The sequence below is a fragment of the Pagrus major genome, chromosome 6, assembly GCF_040436345.1.
Source record: "Pagrus major chromosome 6, Pma_NU_1.0".
In the NCBI taxonomy this organism is placed as follows: Eukaryota; Metazoa; Chordata; class Actinopteri; order Spariformes; family Sparidae; genus Pagrus; species Pagrus major.
Window position 1 is genome coordinate 9,796,133 of NC_133220.1, and position 25,720 is coordinate 9,821,852.

A 25,720-nucleotide genomic window follows, 5' to 3' on the forward strand; every position below is an offset into this window, starting at 1 on the left:
AGTATCAGATCATGCCACAGAGCCACTAGCATGGATGTAGACTCTTAGTCTTACTCCACTGTTTTAGCTGTCTCTCATTGCTTTTCAGTCTCCAGCCAATTCCTCCCGTGATTTAAATACTCAGAAATGCTTGCAAATATGGACTGACACTTAAAAAAAGGGCTAAATCATTTCCCGAAACAAATTGACGCTCTAGCTTTTTAGCAAAACAACTTAAACTAGAGCAAATTGTGTTTTTCTGGGGGAACTATTTTCACCGAGATGGTTTAGCCTACATGCTTTTGACTTTTAAAAAAAATGTGTCCGCGGTCATTGTAATCAAGGAACATGTAATCATGTTTAACGATGTATCTCAGTGATGTCTTTTTAATAGTGTCAGGGCAACAATGGCTTTGTAGACAAATGGATGTGGCTCCAACGTGAAACATGTGAGCAACACCATAAAAGCTTTTTTCTCCTTTTTTTTCCCCAGGGGCTGGCTGTGGATGATGGTTGATGACCTCCACAAACACCGCCACTGTTGTCAACGCTTCTCTGAGAGTAACAGCAACCCCCTCCTCTCCTGATAATGCACTGTCTGTTCACATAACTAAGACGAATAACTACCGCGATGAGTGCATATCCTGTTTATGGCCATGTTCTGTTTCACAAGTTGATAAAAGGATCTTTTCAATCCACTTAAAAGTTTTTTCAAAATCATATACAATGAAGAAAACTGTAAAAAAAAAAATCTCTACAAAAATGATCTACTGACACATGTAAGTTCTTTTGAAGTAGACACAAGAAACCCTCTCTTTTGATTGAAAAAAAGGCACAGTCGGGCCTCTGGCACGACAGCGGACCAGAGTACAAAGAAACAGTGGAGCCACATTTTATTATGGGGTTTTTCTCTGTACTGGTCCACACCCCTGCCAGGATAATGGCCTGGTCCTTTACTGCTGCCCTGACTGTGAATGCAAACATTGAGTTTTTCTCCTTTTAGGCACAAAAACTTTCTAAAGTGAGAACAAAACCTCAACATGCAACTCTTTTGAATCGAGGCTTTTTTCTTTGTTATCTCTGTAAAATATGTTGGTTACAGTTTAATATACAATATTTTCTTCAAGTGAATAGTTGTACAGGTTTCTGCTCCGTTGGCTCATTCATTCAAGATCAAAAACATTCTGAACACTTTCCTGAGAATGTCCCCTCACAAGTGATACAGTAGTTTGTGTTACATGGTTCACTGACGGCCGGTACTCTATTGGATTGTTTCTTTTCATGAAAGAAGGTTTCCCATTATTTTGCTCAGGCAGCTCATGAAACAATAGACAATGAAGAGAAGAGAGTCAGGAGGCAAAGAATGTAGCTGATTGTATCCTTATCAGCCGCCATTTCAGTCTGCAAACTGAATTAACCACATTGTACGCCTCTTGAATCCCCTTTTTCATGAGTCTGTTCTAACAAAACAGCACATTATTAACATGTAAAGCTATGCCTTGAATAATGTAAACTACATACAGCAAATACTGCAATGCTTAATAGCACAAGGAGGCAATGTTAAAGTGTTTTATTTCAGTTTGTAACATAAATAATGTACAAAATAGTAATACTATAGTGGCATGAGCTATTTACAATCGTTAAAATAATGTGGCATTAAAAAAATACATCGTAAAAAAAAAGTGCTTTTCATCTTAGGATTTAAATTATGTTACGTATTCATTTGATTATCTGCCATTTTAAGTGCATTAACATTAAAGTGAGTTCTCTTTTTTTGTCCCCATCGCCTCAGAGAGGCACAGCTGCAGTTTGTTGGCATGTCCCTCTTGGCTCACCGAAGCTGTTTATCAGATAGGAGTGGTTCCATTTGCAAAGCTGGTGTTGACGAGAAACGAAGAGGGAAAATGTTTAGGTTGAGCTTCATTCACACAGCGGAGCAAAAAAAAAAGCACAGCACTCATGCTTTTTTTGTATTTGCATTTATCTGTTCCATGCTTCCACTTAAAAACTCTAAACGTAAACATTTCTTCAGTATGGCTTTTAGAGGTATTTTGGTCGTTTTCTGGCAATTACTGTACTTGGTAAGAGTAAATACACAGGAAGTGACAGGTACCTTAGTCAGGCAGGCAATCTAAAGATTTTGGAACTGTAATAACTCCGGCTTCAGGTCTTCTCTGGTGTCATATGAGCTATAGTGTCATCAAATAAGGAATTTGTGTCAGATTTGTTTCAGTTATGTTAATCGTATGTTAAAATTTGATTAGTTCACCAAATGGTGTTTTTAATGCATATTTGATTAGCATTCCGCAATGTTAGTGTTAGTCACTGCCACTTTGAGAGAATAATGAGTTTTGTAAAGTAAGCTTTAACCTTGGTTTAATGCAGTATGTGAAGGTTTCATATGATTATATTGTTAATAAGAGATTCATGTTTAAGGAAAGTTGCCCTGAGCTATTAAGTTTATTAAAATTAAGATTAATATCAAAGGAGACATACTATGCTCATTTTCAGGTTCATCATTTTATTTTGGGTTACTACTAGAAAAGGTTTACATCCTTTTATACAAAAAACACATCAGTTTACTCATACTGTCTTTCCCCTCTGTCTTAAATAATCTGTTGTAGCTCCTGTCTCTTTAAGACTCGAATACCTCCTGATCTCCTCTGATTAGTCAGCTGACACACGCCTGACCCTGCACCGCTCACCGTGTGTCCGGTCAGCTCTGCTGCGTTTTCAGCTTCTAGTTAGCTTCACTTCTACCGTGAATATCAGCAAAAATTACGCAAATATGCGACACGGTGACGTAGTGTGATGTCACAAAGTCACAGAATTAAAGGCGAGGCTACTGACAAGCAATTCAGGCACTACAGGAGTCATGTTCTCTGTGGGATAGAGGAGCTCCCGTCGGCGTGGACTTAACTTTCAAGAGCTTTTCCATACACAAGAACCTCTATAACACACTGAAGGAAAGGTAAAAAAAATGAAAAAGCGTAATAGGTTTCCTTTAAGCGGTTCAGTCTCACACTCTGATTTTTTTTCTTTTTGTCAAATTTAGCCCACAGGAATGTCTAAGAAAATGGTTGTCACCTTAGTCAAAAAATATGTCCCTGTTTCTGCATTGTTTTGAGTTTGTTAATTCCTGCACATTTTTTAACTTGATTATCAAAGGCATCATGATTCATTCCAGCCTGAGGGAAAATTTTTTTCCTGATGCTGGTTTCTATGTAACAGCCTGTTTTATTAAAGGATTTCCTGTTGACTTCCCTCATTCTCAGAGCGAGTCCGAAAACACACAGACATCTAGGTTTCCTTAAACAGCTCAAACACTAAAAACAAGGGGAGAATCTGAACCTGCTGCAGAGTTAGTTACTTAGAAGTTACTGCATATCATTCACTGCATGCTGTATTTGTTTACAGAACATGTGCTATAATGGACCTGTGCATTACAATTAAAGGCAGAAAGTGAAAAAAAACAACAAGCAATGGAAGGACAAAAAGCATAATCAAATATGATTCATGCATTGAAGAGTTAAGAGAAAAACACCGGGTCTCACCCTTTTCTCCTCAGAAGAAACTTGTGTATACACAGAATAAGTATACAAGCAACTGTTAATAAAAATAAAAGAAAGAAGAAAAAAGAGAGATTTATTGTTTTTGTATTCAAACTGCAGAATTCTGTAAAAATGTGAAGTCAAAAGAGAAAAGTTGTACATTACCTACGAAAACGCATACAACACTGACTATAACAGGTATATATCCTGAAAGACACAAGCAAAGTTAAATGCAGAACATAAATAATCATCCACGTTAACATCCTGATAAGGCTGGGGCTCAATAACTCACCACTATCCCTGCTAGTATCTACAGCCTCATCACGCTTGCCTGCAAGTATAAAACAGTATTATCAGTATTTAAACTGCCATGGTCAACAGGACTGACTACATCGTCAGAGCATCCAAGAAGGGCTGTTACAAACTCATTTACTGATTTAATATTGATTAGAGTATGTGTCAAATTATTTTGCTGGTATATGATTTTATATGTATCATCTCAGTGTTTCCATGTCGGATCAGTGAAGGGAAGAACATCAACATATTAACTGGGACGGGGACGGACAGAGGGAGACATGTCTGAGGATATTAAATGACAGATCTCTCCAGTCAGTAAATTAATACCATTATTGTTTGTTATGCAAACAATTAAAATTACAAGGCAAAGTCATGGCAGTCATAAATTATAGTGTTAAACGAGCAGTCTGACAGTTTGGGAAATGTGCTTATTGACTTTCTGGTGAAGAGTTAAATGAGAAGATTGACACCAGACTCTGTGTGGTATGTGTTGGTTAAATATGCAGCCATTAGCATTATTAACATGTTGTATCTCCTTTGTTTAAAGGTGTACTATGCAGGATTTTCATTAAAAAAAAAAAAAAACCAGTGTAAAGACTCATGCAAAAGTAATCCCTCTCAATCATCACTTATGACCCAGTAGAAGTCTGTGGTGTCTGTATCTGCGGAGACCCCGCCCTCTGCCTGTTTTATCTTATTTCCATAGTATTTACTGCATTCAGGACATTTCTGGGTGTCAACCTTTGGGCGGTGGTGTGTAGCACCCAGCCAATTATATCTCAATGACGTAAACTCAATAAAAAAAGTTTTCAGCCTCTCTCCCCTGCTCTTTGTCTGTTATGGATGTTTAAGAGCTTCAGGTCTGTGTGTCTGTTTGACCGAGGGTAGGGCTGAGCTACACACACAGAGACCTGCAGGGCACAGGTGAATCCTGCACTTTGGCTGCATTCACACAAAATCTGAAGGGTTGTGTGGAGGCGTGGACACGTTTATCTGATTCACTGTTCTCACCAACTCCTGCATAGTATGCCTTTATTTCATGCAAAAGTGTAAACCACAATTTTTAATTTTTGTTGAAAAATTCAGTTATGGGGTCTCTGATGGTTGCCTGGCACATTACTCCCCATAAAACAGAAAGCTTTACACTCTTGGCCAGACAGCCAATAAGCTTTTTTCCCAAAATTAGTAAACTTGGTTAGTCCCAGTATGTGTCTAAAAAGGCAACAAAATAACAAAAAATCCCATTCAGTGAGCTTTGAGCACATGAGCTCTAGCTGGACCCTCTGGTGGTTTAATTTCAGTTTTCCACACTGATGATAACTTTTATTCTCCTTGTAAATGGTTTTGTGTATCCATGTGTAGCACAGGAGTCATTATATTTTATACTGTTGTGCTATTTTCCAAAACAGCCCATTACTTTCCCATTAGGGGCAATTTTCAAAGTATTACCTCTAGTTTTTTGACTTACAGATCCATTTCAGTTGCCTTAAAAGAAAATTCAGGCCTGACATTACTATATTTTACTTGTGTTTCTTCCCTCCACTGAAACAACCGGGTAATTTAACTGAAATAACAAATCACAAACTAAATACAAACAAATCACACAAAGTTTAGAAGTCTTAAAAGTACACTATATTCAAACTGGAGTCCTCTAAAGGATTGCTTGGGAAGCAATCTGCTCATCGGAGGCACAGTTTAATTTAAAAATCCATGGCACAGAATTTAGCTTATTAAATTTAAGCTTGTAATCACGAAACTTCCAAAGGTAAAGAAGATTCAAGCTGGACTGCTTTTTCATTAAATTGTTCAATACCTTGAAATGATGTTGTTGATGTGTCACTGGCTGTAGTAGCTTTATCCTCAGCTGGCAAATTTTGTCTACCACCTTCAAACAGAATGACCACAATGATTTCTAATTCCTTTCAAGTTTAGGCAGGATAAAAAGTAGCTTGTGAAGCTGAGAATCCATTCCCGAAATGCATGCAGCATGCACATAATCCATTCATGCTACCAAGTGCTGTGCCTAAAAGATTTCCAGTTTAATTACATGCTGATCGTCTTGTTTGGAGACATTTCTCTGTACCTCGTAGTGAAGGTGGGACAGCTGATGTTGCACTGGTTGTGATAGCTTTAACTCTGTGAGCTGTGGATGTGGCAGGTGATTCTGTAGACGTGGATGCTTCTGTGAGACGGAAAATAATCATTGCTCTCAAAAATACTGAATTCTTGCAGTGAGGGTAATTATCTTTAAATTCTTCAGTGTGAAAATATTTGAATGATTTCTGTCTGTAAAAGATTTCTATACCTTGTGCTGGAGGTGCAGGTGTAGCTGTCGTGACCATTTCTGTTGTAATTTTATATTCTGTTGTGACACCTATGAATAAAAACACTACTGAGTTAAAAGAAATATGGCTCATCAGCCGTTTATGTGGAGGAGCATGCGTACAGATTTAATTTTACATGCAGAATAAGTAACGCTTTAAAATAAGGGTACACATCATATCCTTAATGCTTAACTAATGCATCGTTAATGATGATTTAATGCATGAATTAATGTAGGATATATGAAGAATTTCAGTATCTCACCATTAACAAATGATCAATTCACTAAACTTTTATGTGATTAGTTCACGCTTCATCTGTTTAAGGGGCAATATGTAAGAATTTTTGTTGAAAACATTAAAGAATTGACGTATTGTTGCAGAGATATCTACTAAAAAATAGCATGCTAACCAGCTAGCCCCGAAGCTAAACACTAAGACTCTCCCGTTGCTCTGAGCTCCCAGTCCAGAATGCTAGCTGCACGGCTAACTGAGCTAACTACCTAATGACAGTTACAGTTAGCGGCAGTTAGCGGTTACTCTGGTGATATGCTGCCCCCTATTGGTTTGGAGTGTGAACTCAACAGGTGGCCAATTCTTACATATTGCACCTTTAAGGAATGTTAAATCCCAGTTATTTCATATGTGGCTTGACATTCAATTAAGTTAGCTGGATTTCAGTTGCATAAAAGTTTATTACTGTGACTTTATTTTGCTTGATATGGCAAAAAAAGATCAAATTGGGATTTTTTTGGCAACTGCTATATGACTCATGATTAGCGGGAATGATGAAAAATCCCTTACATCTGGAGAACAGAATTTGTAGACCAGGGCGTCTGGATATTGTACTTGGCCAGGTTCAGATTTCAATAATATTTAGATTAACTGTGCAGCCCTAGTTTTGTTTTAGTTTGATTCTTAAAAAAAAAACAGCTTAATATTTTCACGAGAACAGGTCCTGTTGTGCTTTCAAAGAGCAAATACATGGGTCTGAAATACAGTTTTATGTAACTGGAGTCAAGCTCATTTGGTCGCATATCAATACATGTATGGAGTAACAGCGATTAACATTCCTCAACTGATGATCTATTAAATGTGAACTAATCATGTAAATCATAGTGACCTGATTATTTGTTAATGGTCAACAGGAATTCATTTATTCATGCATCAAGTCATCATGAGTCATGCATTAGTTCAGCATTTATGTATATGATTTGTACCCTGATTATAAAGTGATGCCTATGATGTTCAACCTTCGCCTCGTTGAAAACCGTACTCAATGTAGTGTTTGCAGAGTTTTGACCAATGACCATGTTTTTAATGAGAGGATGCTCTTAAGTCAATATACGCTAAAGCTGTTAATGAGAATATGAGCGTGGCAGTTAGTAAACAAACAGCTTGGTGTGAGCACAGACATGAGTGGTGATTAGAAAAATGCTGTTAACTGAGAGTGTGTGGAGATGGACTGCAGTGACGATGTTCAAACTTGCCAGCAGTGTGTTTAAAGCTGAGTGTCCTCAGTGACACCATAGCAACCACCTAGTATGTGCTCTTTAACTGAATGCAGTATGCTACAGATAAGTACTTCATTTGGGTGCCTGACAGCGCACCCAAATGAAGTTGCTTCTGAGCATGTGGGAATGGTTAGATGTAACGAGACCGCGTCTGTGGTTTTGCATGTTTTAACCCATTAACTTCAAACCATGCACAAAATGACATGCCGACACTGCATAACAGCGGTTTTCTGACTGATTTATTACATTCCAGGCAGCTGCTGTATGAAATTGATTTCACAACAGTATACCATGAAAATCAACTTGCAGGGCTTTTAAACTTAAAAGACATTTGAGCTTCCCACCCTGAGCCTGACATCAGAGAAAAATGGCTCCTGTGTGAATAAGGTCTATTTCCTGTAGCTGGAAATCTATCTTCAAATTTACTCATCTAATTCTCCTTGTGTAGTGCAGTGAAAGTGCCTTCTTGAATGCCCCTTTTGTAGACAAAACATGATAAAGTGCCTTCAAGGGTGCCCTTCAGGTAGACAAAATGTGATAACATGTCGTAGGGTGCCCTTCCAGTGGAGAAAACATCTCTTCACTATAAACATATCCTGACTTTGGTGCCCCCCCCGCATACATGTGGTGCCCCCTTTTTATTTTTTCGCCCCTGCCCCTCAAACATCCTAAGTCCCCCACTGAATTGACTGCATTGTTTGAAAATCGTCTGCAGTAATCAAGAGTGTTACAAGGGTTCAAACATGCAGAACCACCTGTGCGGCCTTCAAATAACTTAAACAGTGCTTGATATTCATGAAGCTGTGTCTGCCGCAGCCTGCCTCTGACTCATCGGTGTAAAGAAGAACAAGTCAAACATCATGGATGGAGTGCGCTTACTTTTGCATTGAGGAGGCTCAGAATCGTATTCACCAGACTCGCTGCACACAATTGTATCGTTCCCAACCGGGGTGTATCCTTCACCACAGGTGTACTGAATGATTGTTCCATATGTTGGGTAGTCGTCCGAAACCCATGAGCTTTTGCCATTGGTCACTTCACCAGGTATATCACATGTTACAACTGAGGAATCAAACAGACACACAAACGGGTGGTTTCACACATTCTTATCACATAACGATAACAGAGAAGGGAGAAACAGCGCAGGAAAACAGAGGAAGGCGAACTGCTTCACAAGGACAGAACAAACACAACCGCTGCTGCATAAACAGCTCGTGTAAGAGGAGAGAAACAGAAGCTGACTTTTGAAACTAGCCTTTGTTTTAAGGAACGTACCAAACATTAGAAATAAGAAATACAAAGTAAGAGACACATACGTTCACACTTTCCTCTTCCGGTCCACCCAGTTGCAAGGCACGTTTTGTAGCTGTTCCCATTAACCTGGTACCTGTCGACAGAGGCAAGACTGTTTATTTAAGGAGGAATAGATACTGTTAGAGCCATGATTGTGAAATGTAGCGAGGAGGTATTTTCAACACTGAAACTAAGTTCTGACGAGAGCTTATTCTAGAAGTATGTGTCAACAGCTCTCTCAATGTGAAGAGCCAAGTTTCTAATCAGTGAAACTATGACGTTACACTTTCTGGACACGGCTGTATTTGTCTTTCAAGACCATTTTGTTATCCTTAACAGACGTTTTCCATTAGCGATTCCACCTTAACATCGGTGTTCTAGGTGTATCTGCCAGCAGCACTGTCTGGTAGACTGCTGACTGTGTCTACAGTGACATCATGATCTACTGAAGGCTCCCTGTGTGTGTTGTTTTTGGATTTGCTTCATGTCGACACTTGCTTCTCTAAAATTAACTAATGAACTAGTTATTCTCAGGTGTAATTCAAGCAGATAGCAATTACATGGACAGATTTCCTACCGTTAACATTTGGACTCACCCTCTATCACAAGTTATTTTTATTGTAGAACCAAACAGGGTACTTTGACTGGTATCAAAGGCCATATTCGGCAGCATTTTAGGGGGACCACAGTCTTTCTCTGTGACATAAAAACAAACAAGAAAATATATTCATGCTGGACCTTTATGCCGGGACATTAACCCTGAAACGACAGAATAATAATGTTTTATTAAAGTGTCAGTAGAGTTATAATGAAAGTATCCAGGACTCACTTGTGCATATGAGATCTGGTTCAGTCCATTTCCCATCAATGCAGGTTGTGACCCCAGAGCCACTTTCTATAACATATCCATTAGCGCACTCGAAAGTCACATCAGAACCTTCTGGAAAGTCATTCATTAGAAGTGCTTCGTTGGATAAGACGGTGTTTTCTTCTTCCTGAGGTCTAGGACAGTCAGCTGGAGGAAAAAGGAGAAATCATTCAGCTTTAGTAAAAAGAAAAAAAACGGAAAACATGAAAGCCTGTAATGTCGTGAAGTAGGAAAGACATGAAGCTGATATATAGTGTAGAGATGATACAATGCATGTGAGAAAATGCCTTACCCATTTATAAAGCCTTTATGATTTTTTAATTAGTAGCGCTATTACTGGTTATTACCAACCTCCACCACCACCACCACCACTACTACTACTAAAAATAATAATAATATACTTTTATTTGTATAGCACCTTTTAAAGCATAGTTACCAAGTGCTTACAAATAAAAACAAAATCCAACAAATGACAAGGCATAGTAAAAAAAACAAGTGGATTTAAAAGAGGACAAACATGTGGCTCGCCCAGTGGTGGACTCAGGAAGTTTGAGGGCCGGGGCGAAAAAACTTTTTTTTTTAAAACATAAAAAGGGCACCAGCTGAGTGCGGTGTCCACTGGTGAGGCACCCTAGAGGGCATTTTTTCATGTATTATCTACCACAGAGGCATCCAAGAGGACACTTTCATTGAGTCCACCAGTGTTTGCCTGATCTCCTCCAGCAGGTCATTCCTAACAACCGACTGGTTTTCAGTCTAGATCTTGGAAAAGTGATAATCAAAATCTTAAAATCTATTCTGAAATGTGCAGATAGCCAGTGTAATGAAGCTAGTATCGAGGTTTTACAGTATGTACTCTTTTTGTCTGAATTTGTGAGGAGTCTGGCAGCGTCATTTCGAACTTTCAGAGTGTGGAAAGGTTGTGTTTGCTTAAGCATGAGCAGAGTGAGTTACAGTTATCTAAACCCGATGTGATGAATGCTTGAATGACAGTTTCCAGGTTCTTTGGAGACAGAAAGGACCGGATCTTAAAACAAGACTGTCAAAGTTAGTCTCTCTGCCCCTCTCCTCCAGCCACATTCCCTGTTTCCAGGACTCCTTTATTTCCATTTTCCATTCACCCACCAGATGCCCTCCAACTTTCACTCCCTTTCCTTATCAGCTGACCTTCCCTGCCCACCTGTGCCCACTCCCCCCGTTTTCATTCACCCCTTGTCAGTTCATGCGACTTGCTTTGTTGGTTTCTCCTCTCTGACCTTGTACGTTAAGTTCTTCATAAATCACTGAAGTCGTCCGACCGCCTCCTCTGTCTGCGTCTCACCTCTGTGACGACTAAAGCTTTATGGTTATACACCGTCACTGGGTGTTTCTAATTGGTTATAGTTTGGTTATAAATGTTGGTAATCCATTAAAAGTACTCTCGGATCCCTCAGTTTCTAATAAGTCAATTCAGCAGTCATAATTGTTAATAAGTCATTAATAAAGAGCAGTTAATCCATTAAGTCTAACACTGTTAATGGTCATTGGTCCAAGTAAGTGGTTCAACCAGTCAAGAGGTTTTCCATAAAATTTAAAAGACTTTTTAAATATCTATAAAGCATTTTTTAGAAAAAAGTAATAAAGCCTAGTACAACTTATAAAACTTATGAGAAAGTGGTGCCAAAAAAAAAAAACCTCCTCCGGCTTTCTCTTCTAAAGAGAAGTAGGTGGTGTGTCTGTGGTGGAGCAGAGAACTTTGTGCACAGTCTACAGTTGATATTGGCATCTCCGCACTTAAAGGAATTATGTTGTCTCTGAGGAAATCACAGCAATATTTCTACAACACGCAGAGGAGTGAACCGTACGGTAGAGGATTTATGTCTTGTCTTGGCAGTTAATCTGACAAAAATACTTCAGGAGTATTCCCACACAGGAAAATGTGAGGGTACTCCGAGTTGAATTTACAGCCTGCTCTATTCAGCACATCTGTGCAATGTGTTTGTTTATCACTGAGGTTCTAGTTAAAGGTGGTGTTGAGCTGGACTACATTATATTGAGAGCTGTTTCTAATTTGTAGTCCTTTTTCTATTCAGAAACACAAGGTGGGTAGAATATTAGAAACACCTGTAGTGCAGTACAACACCAGATTTAACTATTACCTCAGTGCTCTAACATATTAACACTTCTATGACAGTGTAAACAAATAAACTGAACATTATGGGCACCATAAAAGTAAACACAAAGTAAAAGCACACAGTTCTTAATAAAGTGGACACTCTAATATCTTCAGTTCCTTTGTTTTACACACTTTCACATAGAAAAATGTGTTTTTTTATGCTCAGTTTGTATAAAATGATCTTATTCCCTACTTTTTAATTAAAAAAAAAAGTTATAAAATCATTAATGTTCAGTCTGAATTGTCAAGAAGTTCATTTACAGTTACTTTTCTGAGGAGCTGACAGTCTGGTTATTTCTCGCTGCTGCTCTCATGTGACTTGGTGCGTTGATAAATATTATCTCATTAACCAGACTGTGAGGGTGAGTGTGTGAGGATGGTGCGTTATTACTGACCTGCTGCCTTCAGGACAAAGAGGTACATTAACAGCAGAGGTCTGACTCGTAGCCGTCCACAGGTGTCCAGTAAAACTTCCATGCCGGGCCGCAGAATGAGACAAAAGACCCAGAAGATGTTTCTCCTTCAGTCCTTCAGACTTCTCCAGAGAGGCGATGAACACACGCGACTCGCTCCGCTGCCGGGGAACAGTGATCCTGCCCCTGAACGCACCACGACTATCCGTGTTGTCTATCAAGTTAACTTCAATAGCCAGGAAGTGAGAAAATACCGCCTTCATAATAAAAGCAGAGTTTTTTTTTCTAACCAAAAAGCACACGTCGTTGATATTTAATCATAATCATAATACTGATATAGATATTTTAAATATCAGCACATATTATAGATATATATATATATATATATATATATATATATATATATAATTTATTTTAGTACTTTTCACAAGTTGTTAAACCATCACAGTACATATCTTTAAGTGCATTTCCTGTCTACATCCTCTTCTTACCTGTCCAACACTGGTTCTAACCTGCCTACATTGCAGTTTATTCATTTTCTCACTATTTACACCAGTCACAGGCACCACTAAAGTATTATACATTCTATTTAAAGTCAGAAATGTTTTTTCCTTCTTGTTCCTACAGTTAAATATTTGAGCTTCACTGTGTAGAATGATGCATGTGCGGAGTTTGACACTAGAAGGCTGATTTCACATTCGTTAATCAAAGTGTATGTTTTCTCTGTGCTCATTGAAAATCTGATTTATAAGAGGCGGGCCTACGAGCATGATTCGTGACATCACAAACAGTCTGGAAGTTTCATCCTCTGTCCTTAGACCCTCGAGTCGAGTGAGGAAAAACTTGCCATATTGGAAAAAAATAAACCCTTTAACAGGGTAAAAAACTGATGGAAGAAACCTCAGGAAGAGCCACAGAGGAGGGCTACAGAACAAAACGACAAAATCACAGTTTCAGAATTTAATTGATAGAAACAAGTGCCTCAAACAAGTCATTTATATAAAATATTACATTATATAAAATATATTAAATATTCAGCATACACAAGTGTGATGTGGAAACTTGATGCCTGCAGCAGCTAAACTTGTGAAATGAAAAATATTTGCATTTTTATGAATATATTCCAGAATTTTTAACGCGGGAGAAAGAGTAAGTACCATTGTACTTTTATTTCCCCTGCCCGACACACATTAGATCATTTGTATATAAGTCTAAAAACATGTGGAGGGGACCTTTAATTAAATTTAATTCTATTTTATCTCTATATTTTAACTTCTGCTCTGTTACGTTTATTGTTTTAAGTTTCATTATCTAATTTCTCATTTTACTTCCGTTAAATCTATTTTGTTTAACACATTTATTTATTAGCCTGGAGAAGAGAATTTCATTTCCATTCTTTATAACAAAGCATCTTATTTTGAAAGGCTGGAAAGGAAGTTTCCCTTTTAAAGCCTTTTTTCTTGTCAGAAGCGTCAGTGTGCACAGCAGGCACAGCAGACAAAGGTTTCAGGGTGAACATGTCAAAGACAAGTAGACACAATCGATGACTTCTGGAGAACTTAATTAAAAGAGGTGAGTGTTATTTTAATGAGCAGTGAATAAACACAAACTCCCAGTCTGTCAACCAGTTAGACCAGCTCAGTAGTTCCAACTCAGGGGTGGAGATGTCTCTGCAAGTGTTGCCACAGAGAAGTGGAAACATAATGGGTGTGTCCTGGAAAAAAGGGGGGAATCCCTCTGTGGTTCCTCTTAAGGTAGGAGTCCTTATTTCTCTCTTGTGTTATGACTCACCCACAAGTTTGTAGAGTCTCACCAAGACAACACGATCAATCTCAGAATAATCACATTTCAATATCTGCCTCGGTAAATGCTGACAGTTTACACTACGCTGCAGAGCCTGAGTCACTTTGTGGGGTTTGTGTTATTGTCATGGATACATTCCACAGCTGAGGGCTGAGCCTCATTGCCTCACACACAGTCTGGGGTAAATTCCAAGGAGTTCACTCTACAGACGTTTGTTGACAGGGGCCGTCTCCCTCCACTCCACCCAGAGTTGCCTCAGAAACCCACACAGAAACCTGGCAACAAGGAACTAATAAAGCTAAGTAAGCCGTATCTGAACACTTGTGTGAACAAGTGAGGAAACAACCAGGGTGCGGGATGATGCACATGACATCACTAGAAAGTGAGAGAAAGTTTAAGACGTCACTGGAAAGTACTCAACCTGATGTAGAGCCAATAAAATCTCTGCTTTTGGTACACCTCATGTCCGTTTAAGGCGTTAGGAAAAACCTGCATTGGCTGGTAACTAACGCCAGTTCTCGTGTTCAAAGCCTCCAAAGAGCTGAGGCATAGCCGGGGTGTCTTATCTCTCCAAACACCCTGTCCGAGTGAAAGATTAAGACACCTCCCTTCTCAACAAGCAGAGGAATGCATCTGCTTCCCTTCAAGTGTGATAATAGAGCAAAGAGGTTGCCACCCAAACATTAATATCTGTCCAATGCTGCATAGTTCACCTGCCTTTCTCATGCTCAATCATTCCAGGGATGGGCTGGGCAGGATTATTTCACTCCACACATACTGTATATCTTCACACATGTATCTCTATCTCTAGATGATGCTGCACTTCATATCCTTCATATGAGTCAAAAGTGCTCATGTTTTTCTCCAGATGTTTCTTTTTTCACGAGATAAAGCTCAAGTGGTGCATGTTCTGTTCAATGCATACTTATGATAACGATCTCCGCAGAAAACAACTTAAAAACCCAAATCCTGATCCAGACAACAATTACATATAATCCTCGAAAAATGTGTGCCCCTTTTTCCAGCCATGTACACTCAACACTCCACTGTGTATTGGTGACATCTACTGGTGCTAAAGGTGAACTGCATAAAACACATTTAAGAGCTTTGACTGAAGACCATGATGTAATAATAAAAAATAAATAGGTGATGTTTTCTTCCAGTGGCAAACACGATTCAATGCAGTTTGTTCATGAAGAGGCCAGAGAAAACCATATGTATCACATGAGTTCTGCTCAGAAACACACGCAGGATTGTTTTTCACAAGAGTAACTTGATTCGAACTGACAAACTGACATTATTGTAAAGTGTAGTTGTGCAGCATTTCAAGACACAGTGAAAATATGCTTTGTACCATGTTGTAAAAAGTAACCAAAAGTAAACATATAATGTTAAATATTACTTTGGTATAATTGAAAGTCACCCATATGAATAGTACTTGAGCAAAAGTCTTAAAAGTATTTGATATTAAATGTACTTATGTATCAAAAGTACAAGTAAATCTAATTTAAACATTTATTTACATGTATGTATATATTGTTTACCAATGATCGTTCGATTAGCAGCCGGGTCGATTATCAGATCTAATATGCAGCATTTTTTTTTAAATACCATTATCAGTGTTTTTTTAAAGATCTGATTGCTGTTAGATAAATACATTAAAAATGGCCTGATTGGGTTTCTGATGCAGCAAGAAACTAAAGTTACCAAATAAAAATAATAAGTAAAAAGTACAATATATTAAGTACAAAGTAGCAGAAAATATAAATACTCAAGTAAAATACAAGTACCTCAATATTATACTTAAGACCACTACTTGAGTAAATGTACTTGAATAAAGTTTTATGTAACTAGAATCTGGCTGCATATCAATTCATATATGAAGTAATTGAATTAACATTCCTCAACTGATGATTCTTAAAAATTGTACTTGAGTAAAATACTTAAGTAAATGTACTTGGATACATTCCATCCCTGGCTTTGTATGTGTGTTGGATGGTGAACCAACATCAGGCGAAGACACAAAAGTTACTTATGCATATACATTTTTCCACATTACAGAAATCTAACCTATAGACGTCAGCAGCTTCTTCTTACCTTCATAGTTTATAGTTTCACTGACCAGAACAAAGAAAATTATCTTTTATATTAAATTTGAACCACTGATCATTTGTTCCACAACAGAAACAAACTTTTTATTTCCGTTAAACAATGTCAGATTCCCTGAAAATAAAATAAAATGATAGCCGGGGTTAAAAAGGAAGGTCAAAGACAAAAGGTCTGCGCAGAACATTTACCTCTGCTATCAAATTGTCCGTACAAATCCAGTTCCACACATCATTACATGCTCGTACCTGAAATAGAACATTACAAATGTCACATTACAGCCATTCTCAAGCAATTTAGTCAATTATTTCACCACATGCAATTACCAGTCGTTCTATAGTCATTAAGGCGGCTCTTCTACGGCAAGATCGAGGTCTGAACGACCGAGCAGGCCTCATCCACACCGGGGTCAAAGTCGATAACATAATGGAGCTGCAGAGAGTCTTCGCAGTCATTAACAGATTAATTGTAGTTCACATCAATAAAAGCATGAAAAAAAAAAACTGTTCTGTGCTTAACCGCCCTGCTGGAGCTGGTCAGTGATGAGCTGTAGGTGCCATCAGCCATCTCAGGTGTGAAGCACTGCAGAGGATCATCACACATGCAAAGTAAAACTGAATCTTTGTCGTATTCCTAGACAGTAATTCTGCAAATCCTCATAATTTCAAAGTAAACATGCATCAGTCGTGATTTCTAGAAGCTCCCTGCAGATAATCCAACTCTGATTTACAAATGAGGGTAACTGCCAAGAACAAACACACACTGTAGAGCCTACTGGCAAACTGCCTTTAATGAATGTTTTGCAGACACCTGGTCGAGTCATTTCAAATTCAGTATGTGCGATTCATTCACGTGTTGCAGCTCAGTGTAAAGTATACAGTAGGGTACTTAACCAGATTCATAGCTTATATAATCCTTATATCTCTCATGCAGCTGGAATTTCATTGAGGATTTAAAAAACCTCTCTGAAGAAATTTCATTTGCGTTTCCCGTTTCGAAATACGGCCCCGTGATTCATGCCTTCTTAGAAATATCTAATGGACACAACGCGTATGTGGTGTAAGATGCCTCTGAGCTTTTTCTTGTAATTGAAAAAGCATCTACTTTGAGCAGTCGAGCTCTCCCCGAGCCCGGCCGAGGAAAGCAGTCGGCTACCATGACAACTGGAAATCTGCCATAGTAACAGCGGCTTCTGCTGCTTTGTCATACGAAAGGAGTGTCGTTGGACTATATGTGAAGGAAATTAATCTAAATATGACACCTAGATGATTAATCTGTCAATCCTGACTGTACTGGCAGTACAATGACATATAGTTCAGAGCATAAATATTATAATTATATATGCATATAATGTTATAAATAAAGTCCAGACGGTGTTTTCAGTAAAACTTTATTTTTCAGTGCATGAACGGAACACCATGTCAAGGTCATAGTCTATCCTTTTCAATCCATTTTTAAATATTTTCTCTTTTTTTTACATAAAAAAATAATGGAGCAATTTGAATATACCTCTATTTTTTTTTTTTAGATCCCCCAGAAAGAGCACTCAGCAAGTATTTATAAAGGTGCTGTACAATGTACAAACATTTACATCTACTGTTCCTACAGAATGTAGAAGATACCACGAGGATTGTTTTTCTAATGAAGCGATGCAAGGCCACAGTATGATACAGAGATGACGTACAAAACGGTCAAAATAAAAGCATAAAGGGGTACAACAGTGCGGGGGGGGACACACAATAAAAAGGGCATTATATGATTCACCAGACTGAACTGCCTGTACCTGACACTCAGGGTTGGATTTACTCGTTCAACCAACCAAACTATTGCACAAAAACCTACAACTGATTGGCTCAGAGCACACCGTCTAGTAATGTGTAACCTGAAATCTCCCTTATACAATCACAAGCTCTTATCACAGTCACTCACAGACCTGAACCACCATTTGACTTTGTCAGTGATATTGACTTTTATCACACGTTTGCTACTATACTGCATTCCCTGAGCTCATCTGAGTATGTCTTAATCTCTTAAATTCGCAGCTATGTTGAGTATATTTCATTTTCTGATTTTTTTTTTTACAGCAGAAGCTTCAAAAAATGTCGTAAAGTAACAGTGACATTAGACTTTTTCTCATTTCATACCCACCAGCTTAACCACTCTTGAATTATGTAAGAAGGTGGCGTCTCTTTGTACCTGTCTTACATCAGCAGCACACTCAATAACTCACAAAATCACTCTCTCCAAGCTCCATGATCCTTCAAAGCTTCCCTGGCACATAATCACACAGCAGGATCGACAAATACGTATACTTAAAACCCTCTTTTTTCTTTTTTTTTTTCAAATAGGCAAAGGTAAAACCATCAGGAGCATGACTCAGAACTTGCACAGTATTATATAAATTGCCCTTTTGGCCTTAAACAGTGAACCTTTTAGAAAAAAATGAAACATCTTTTATAAAATAAGGATAATTATATCATAAAATGGCGATGCATTGGTAGCAAGTCAAACATCACGAATTAAATACAACTCATGGTCATTCTGTTATGCTACAAGGGCAGATGCAGTGCAATGGAATTCAATAGATATTTAAAAGTTAGAATCTGCAAAACATGACACATTCAAATATATATATTATATAATATTTCACAATGAGACACGTTTTGAGCGATTGCAAACGTTTGGTACGGCGGTTTGCGCGCTCCCTATACATTTCATGAACTACAAGAAAAGATCCATGGTAATTCCTACCACTGAAGTACGCTGGAAGGATGGTGAGAGCTCAGATAACATGGGACAAGATCTTTGAAGTCTATATCAAAATGTGGAATGGCTTGGTACAGCTACATATACACGTAATCATCTATTATCTCAATAAATTACACACAGGTTGGTTATCATACACATGGTAAACAAGTTCTCAAACCACAAGTTTCTGGTCTTTTTGATGATACTGTTTGTATGAAGGAGAGTCACGTCTAGAAGCATAGAACAGTCTAGAGTCCCCGGTAAAGTGAACGCTTGCTGGATTGTATTAGAAATCTGCCTGGTGTCGAGAATGAGAAGTATAAACGATAAAACGGGATCATCCTCGGTGATGTGCAGAACACGTGCAGTAAAACAAACAGAAGGACCGACTGCATGCAGTTGAGCAAACTTCTAAGAAAAAAGACAAAGTCAAAATATCCCACAATGAGACCGAGAGCTAAATTAAACCCTAGATGACAGTCACATGTGGTGTATACTACAGGCGAGAGGCGAGGGGCCTATCTCCTTTTCTTTGCATATGGGTCATTGCATTGTAATGAGTGAAGCGCTGTTGGTAGTCGTTGTTCCTCAGGAGGCTCCCAGGATTGGCACATATTCACATTTCGAAAATGTCTCGTCTGGCAAGGCCCCCGACCATGCCGCACATGCTTGAGTCCCACATCGACGACGCTGAAGCAGCGGACAAGGCAGAGGGGGAGCTGCTACATGCCACATGTGATGACACAGGACTCCCGATAAAAAGACCTCGTCGAAAGACAAATCTGTAAATAAAAGTGGCACTGTGTTGCACTTCTCCGTTTTTATGGAAGAACTCAGAAAAAACAATCCACTGAGGGTTACGGATAAATATTCCATGGCACAGCTCGAGTCTGGGTGATTCAGTATTCTCTCACAAAGGGTCACGAAGGACCTCTGCCTCGGAGAGGATTTTGGCTGAGCTGGGCACTTTCCAAGGGCCAGGGCTAAGAGGTCCCTTTGGGCTCTGCTGGGTCCCTGGAATACTGTGTATAGAGGCCACAATGTCTTCCCTACTACTGACTTCTTTGGAGTTAGAAAATGTGTCTTCTCTTCCTTTCGCCTCTCTCGGTGAAACTACAGAACCTTTTCTACTCCACATATCTTTGAACGACAGCAGCGATTCTCTTTTGCTGAGAGTCTCTTTATTTGTATTCCTGTCCTCTGCGGGTTTCCCATTGGTATTTCTCTGCCTCGAGTCTGTACCTGGAACTTTCTCGCTCTCCCTGACTGTATGAAGAGATGATCTCTGGGGGCGAGACCGTCCCGCCGCCCTTCTTTTAAAACTTTCCTGCTCCTGGCCAGGCCCGGTCCGCACTATCCTCCCTTCCATCTCCCTTCCTTGTGTGTATCGTCTGATCTCGAGAGTCCCCCCTTTGCCATTTTTCTTTTCATGATCCAAGCTCTCTCTGCTGAGAGAGTCTTTTAATCTCTGAGGGGCTTGTTGATGCCCTGTGCGCTGCGGGGTTGAAGCCACTTGCTGTCCAGCTTGAGGAGACTTCCTGGGGCTCGTGGACCTTGTTTTCGCTTGTGTCTGAGATGTCCTGTTCCTGCTCAGTGTCACTTCCTGTGCCTGACTCTCGGTCCTTTTGGGAGTGTGATGTTGCTCTTTGGCTTTAGAAAATGTCTCCCCTGTTATCTTTGGGCTGCTTAGCTCTCTTGAGTCTTTCGTGGGCCTGGTCCTCTTGTAGAATTTCATAGGCTCAGGGGAGGCAGGAGAGAGCCTTGCTACCTCCTTGTCTGCCCACTCACCGCTCTCCTCCACTGAGCTTAAACCCCTGCTGCTGTTGCTGCTGCTGCTGGGCTTGAGGCCCGGTGGGGATAAGGTGCTCCAGCTGCGGGAATGTTTCAGTTTGCTGGAGAAGGGAGAGGAAACGAAGATGGAAGCCCCAGGGGGATATGGAGAGGACAGGGGTGATGTGTCGGAGAGAAACACCTCTCCGGAATAGCTTGTGGGTGAAATGAGTTTTTGATCACGTTGACCTGTAAGAGAAGCACACGTTTTACATGAAGGCACACAGAAATGTGATTATTTCCACACAAAATACGGAAATTTAGAGAGAAAAAGGTAGACAAATATTTTATTGTGAGGAGTTTAACAGGGAGGATATGTGAGAAAGAGAAGAGTTACCAAGGTAAAAGAGAAGAGGCCACTAAAAGCAGTGAAGATGTTAGTGTTGGTGCTCAGTGTAGTAGCACACAGTAGAGGAAGCTGTACTACCTGCATCAGAGGCAAGAGAAAAGAGCCCAAAGGAAGAAGATGGTTAGAGGTTAAATGAATAAATAAAGAAAGTACATTGAAATCAATATGGCACCGTTCCAAAATAGGCTTCATCAATTAACAAACAGGTGGACTCATTATCTTTGGCTAGACATTGGGTGGATTTATGGTTGTATTTAACTACACAGTGTCCCCTCTTTGTACACCAGTAAACAGATTTAGAAAATAAATGTAATCCAGTTGCAAACTAAAGTTTTTTTGTAACATTTATCAAACAGGAAATACTTCAAACTAAATGTCAATGATGCTGCAACATTTAAAGAAACAGTTTGACCTTTTGTGAAACAGGCTTAGCAGAAACGTTAGATGAGAAGATTGATACCACTCTTACATCTCTGCTCTAAATATGACGATACAGCCAGGAGGTGGTTAGCTTAGCTTAGCATTAAGGCAGGAAAGAGAGGGAAAGAGCTAGCCTCTGTCCAAAGCTAAGAAAACCTGACTACCAGCCCCTGTTTAAGTCAAAAATAAGTTGTGGTCGTCTACAAAGACGTTGTAACATGTTAAACTATGCAGGTGCCTACTGCTTTCACTCTTTATGCTAAACTAAGCTAATCTACGAGTTTCATGGGGAGCTCACCGGGGGAACGATTATGGGTGATACTTCCGGGGTTCGTCGGAATTAGCAATTATCATAAAAACTGATGGACCGGTGGCACTTTCAAGGCTTTAGAAGTGTTAGCGATAGCATTAGTAAGAATTGCACGATAAAGTCGCTAACCTAGATCTTCAAGAATGAACGATACCTTGCACCAGTCGCTCTAAGAATGATTAGATTAGCGTCCCGTTATCATGGAAAAAATTTGGATTAAGTGGCAGAACAAGCCTGGAGTCGTGCAAGGTATCATGGAGGCTAGGAATAAGGGGCTGTTGGCTGTAGTTCCATATTTAATAAGATAAAGAGTGATATTTATCTTTTTGCTTTAAAATAACTGTGTACTTCCCAAGCGATTCTTCTCCGAAACACAAATAATTCAATAAGTATGTCATTTATTCAGCTAAATACCTCAGTTGCTGACTATACAATCCTTCTTAATGTACCAATAAAGGTAACCAATTTAGCAATAACTTTCTGGGCACAAAGGCAATTTAAATAAACTAAAACTCTCGAGGAAAACTTAAATTGGTCTCTGTACTGTACATCGAAACTATACCGTGCGAATACAGTACTTACTGCCGTCTTGAGCCAGGCCCGCCCCGGGTCTCAGCAGCAGTACCACTTTGTTTCCTCCAGCCTGGATCAGCTCAATAGCCCGTGTATGAGAAATGCCGCGCGCCGCCTCGCCGTTAATCTCCACTATCTCATCTCCAACCTGTCAGCAAAACACAAAAATGCAATTACTAAACAGAAACACACCTTTCGAAGCTTAGCATACTCTGCTGCACGCTCTCCATGCATACACACTTTCGATTAAACATACAGAAGCGGTATGCTCGTACACAAACTCGCATAATAATCAAGGAATCTAAATTTCATGCCACACAGACGGGCGTCTCGTAATACCCCGGAGGTACCATCTATTATTGGAGATGACAAAATAACTCAGGATAAAGCGTGTAAACATGTCAGTCTGTTAGGATCTAATCAGTGTTGACATTCTTTTCCACCCTTGGATAGGCAAAGTCATGCCCAGAGACCACAGTCTGGCAAGTCTAAGATTGATTCCCGCTTGGAGCTTTTATTCTGTTACCTCGCAGCGACATCTTTCCTCTCATACTAATAATAATAATAATAATGTGATAATTTTAATCCCCATGGGGACTCCATAGACAGAAAAAGTACAGAGTCAGTTACAGAGTGACCTTCCTGGAAATGATCATTGTCATATTCAAGGACACTGACGGAGGATGGATGCTTGCTGACATAGATGGATGGATGGATGGATAGGAAACAAAAACGGTAAAAATCTACAGAATAAATAATAAACACAATCTCTCTCCATCGGCTGTGTAGGGAGCTCGTGTTACTTTGCTAAATGAAAACCGCAAACGCATCATAGCTGAGGCATTTACAGCATTATTCCCCTAAACAGGTTAACGAAACATAATTCACTGATTTAATCTTTGGTTTATTCAGCACACGAGAGCAGAGGTTTACCCTTCTCATTCATTAACCCGGAAATGTGCTGAATTTGATTTCAGCAATGTAATGGTCGACATAATAGCGCATAAAACTGTATCCAACGATATTAAGTGGAACCAAATGAACTTCCCAAGACTTTTATTTAATCAACTCTCAGCTGATGGCCAAGTCTGTCCGGTCCAAATCTTTAGTTCAAAGCGAGACATCTCAACATTACCGGCTGAATTCCCATGAGGTTTGGTGTCGACAGATCTAATCTTAATGGTTTGGGTCACCCCTTGACCTTTCTTTGTAGCCCTCACCACAATTTGCAGAAAGTCTGTGAACTTTCTTTTATCTCATGATCTAATATACTAACTTCAAGCACATTCATAAACCCTTTGGGATAATGACCTTACATGTAAAATGACCTCGTGACCTTTCTTTTCTGCTCCATCCTGAGGGCAAATTTTACGCTTCTAGTCCCACCAGACCAATAGCTAAATTAGCAGTATGCTCTCTTCATCCAACACTGAGGACTGTGGGTCCTAACAAATACTTCAGGTTTCCAGGCACCGTTAGTAGTGCTTTTTACATTTTGATTCAGTATCATTCTGCCACAGGGGCAACTCCAAATGTCAAGAACATTTTCTAACCAGATAAAAAAATGAAAGAAGTAACAAATATTACAAAAAATATCACAGAGTCCCTTCAGAGTGTCTCTAACCTCAGTTTTGCAGCATTAACTAAAAAAAAACCCATCTATCCTGCAGTTCAGAGTTGACATGAAGAAAAAGAAAACCTTCAAAGATGTTATGATAAAAGAGCACTCACGTGGATCCTTCCGTCAAGCTGAGCGGGCCCATCCTCAGCCAGTCTCAGGATGTACAGGCCCATGTTATACTCTGTTCCCCCTCGCAGACTAAAACCAAAGCCCCTGGGGCCCCTCTCAAGCTCCACTGTCAGACAACCCTACACAGCATGGAGACAACACTCATCAGTCATCGGCCCTGTTCACACTTGGTATCAACATCCGTCCTGAGTGATCTGATCACAAGTTGACAGCTGTAAGTACGGGTGTGAAGAGACGCACTGAGGACACATTTGAGATCCAACCACTCGGAGGTGGTCTGGGCCGCGTTAAAGGACCGTCCCAAAATCCCCAGACTCCCTTAAAAAAATGCTCAATTTTGTGAGTTGTTGAGTTTGAAACTTTGTGAAACGCTTTCTGCAACAAATTCTTAACTATTTGGGCCTTCTTGTAAATTCGGCAAATGTTATACATGATATTTCTTTTTGTTTCCAAACTATTTATTTCTTTGTGCATAAAATACTGTGTCTGTTTGTCCCAGTAAGACTAGAGCTTATACGCCAATTATTTAAAAACTTGTGCCTTGAGCAGAACCTCCAGATAGTTGCTAAGACAACATATAGTGGAAGGAATAAGAGGATTATTCTTACCTGGTTGGGTCCTGTCACACACAGCGTTCCTTGCTCAAGTGAAAGACTTTTATGGTCAGACCAGTTGACTGCCTCCCTTTTCTCCTCCATATCCAGGTTATAACTACAACAAACAACACAAGTGTTTTTTCAGTAATTCATCCTGTCAGCAGCACGCTGCAGGCTACAAAAAGCCATTATGCAAAACTTAAAATCTAATTTAACAGTGGATATTAAATAAAGGAGAGCTGCATTTCTTTCACACTTGGATATTTTAATTTATTTGTATATGCTCTATTTATGTACACATTATTATCTTATACACTTTGATGTTTATTACACTGTTTGTTTAGAGAATTTTCCTCTCGCAGAAGGCAATCCTGCCTCACCCACACACTCATGCATATCATATTTTGTTTTCATTAGAATTTGTCAGCACAGGTAGTAACATCACTGTGCACCACATTTCAGAGGAGTTCCCTTTTGCATTTACTATCTACTTCTACGTTTACTCTCCTCAGGCCAAACATGGGGGTGGGAACAATAAGTCAGAGCGCCAACAGTGAAGGAGGAGTTGGCCACTGATATTCAGAGGAGAGAAAGCACTGCACTGCATCATTTTCTCAGTAGTATCTAATGTGACATGTTTGTAAAGGTAGATTTTGGGAACATTTTGCACCTTTGGGTACAAAAGAGTGAGAGAGTACTGACCCAGGGACAGCTATGCACTGTGCAGCCAGTGTATTCAGAGCAAGGGCGTCATATTCAACCAATCATGAGCCAATAAAGTCACACATTTCACACAATTAAAAACTAATGTACCACCCCTGTCAATCTACTCGACTAGGTACAG

The 25,720-nt window shown here is 39.5% G+C and overlaps 2 protein-coding genes across 3 annotated transcripts in view; both read right to left on the reverse strand.

The window, feature by feature from the left end:
* Nucleotides 1–1,534: 1,534 nt before the first annotated feature.
* Nucleotides 1,535–12,607, reverse strand: LOC140998852 (complement decay-accelerating factor, GPI-anchored). 2 transcript variants are annotated; one of them, XM_073469253.1, is made up of 13 exons: nucleotides 12,374–12,607; nucleotides 9,785–9,970; nucleotides 9,552–9,651; nucleotides 8,979–9,049; nucleotides 8,542–8,724; nucleotides 6,133–6,201; nucleotides 5,911–6,009; nucleotides 5,641–5,712; nucleotides 3,823–3,861; nucleotides 3,696–3,737; nucleotides 3,534–3,585; nucleotides 2,093–2,168; nucleotides 1,535–1,854 (listed from the first exon to the last, which is right to left on the reverse strand). In XM_073469253.1, the coding sequence occupies exons 1-12, from the start codon at nucleotides 12,453–12,455 to the stop codon at nucleotides 2,111–2,113; spliced, it is 1,053 nt and encodes a 350-aa protein (XP_073325354.1). In that variant the 5' UTR covers nucleotides 12,456–12,607; the 3' UTR covers nucleotides 1,535–1,854; nucleotides 2,093–2,110. The 2 variants fall into 2 exon arrangements, with proteins under 2 accessions (XP_073325354.1, XP_073325355.1); XM_073469254.1 differs by lacking the exon at nucleotides 2,093–2,168 and having other exon boundaries at nucleotides 12,374–12,583.
* Nucleotides 12,608–17,673: 5,066 nt separating this feature from the next.
* The window catches only part of magi3b (membrane associated guanylate kinase, WW and PDZ domain containing 3b), a 147,037-nt gene continuing 138,990 nt past the window's right edge, over nucleotides 17,674–25,720 (reverse strand). The window contains exons 19-22 of the mRNA XM_073468390.1: nucleotides 24,889–24,991; nucleotides 24,262–24,399; nucleotides 22,540–22,678; nucleotides 17,674–21,067 (exon numbers count right to left, since the gene is read on the reverse strand). Coding sequence (XP_073324491.1) covers nucleotides 19,959–21,067; nucleotides 22,540–22,678; nucleotides 24,262–24,399; nucleotides 24,889–24,991 — 1,489 coding nt within the window. The 3' untranslated portion in view covers nucleotides 17,674–19,958. The remainder of the gene's footprint in view (nucleotides 21,068–22,539; nucleotides 22,679–24,261; nucleotides 24,400–24,888; nucleotides 24,992–25,720) is intronic.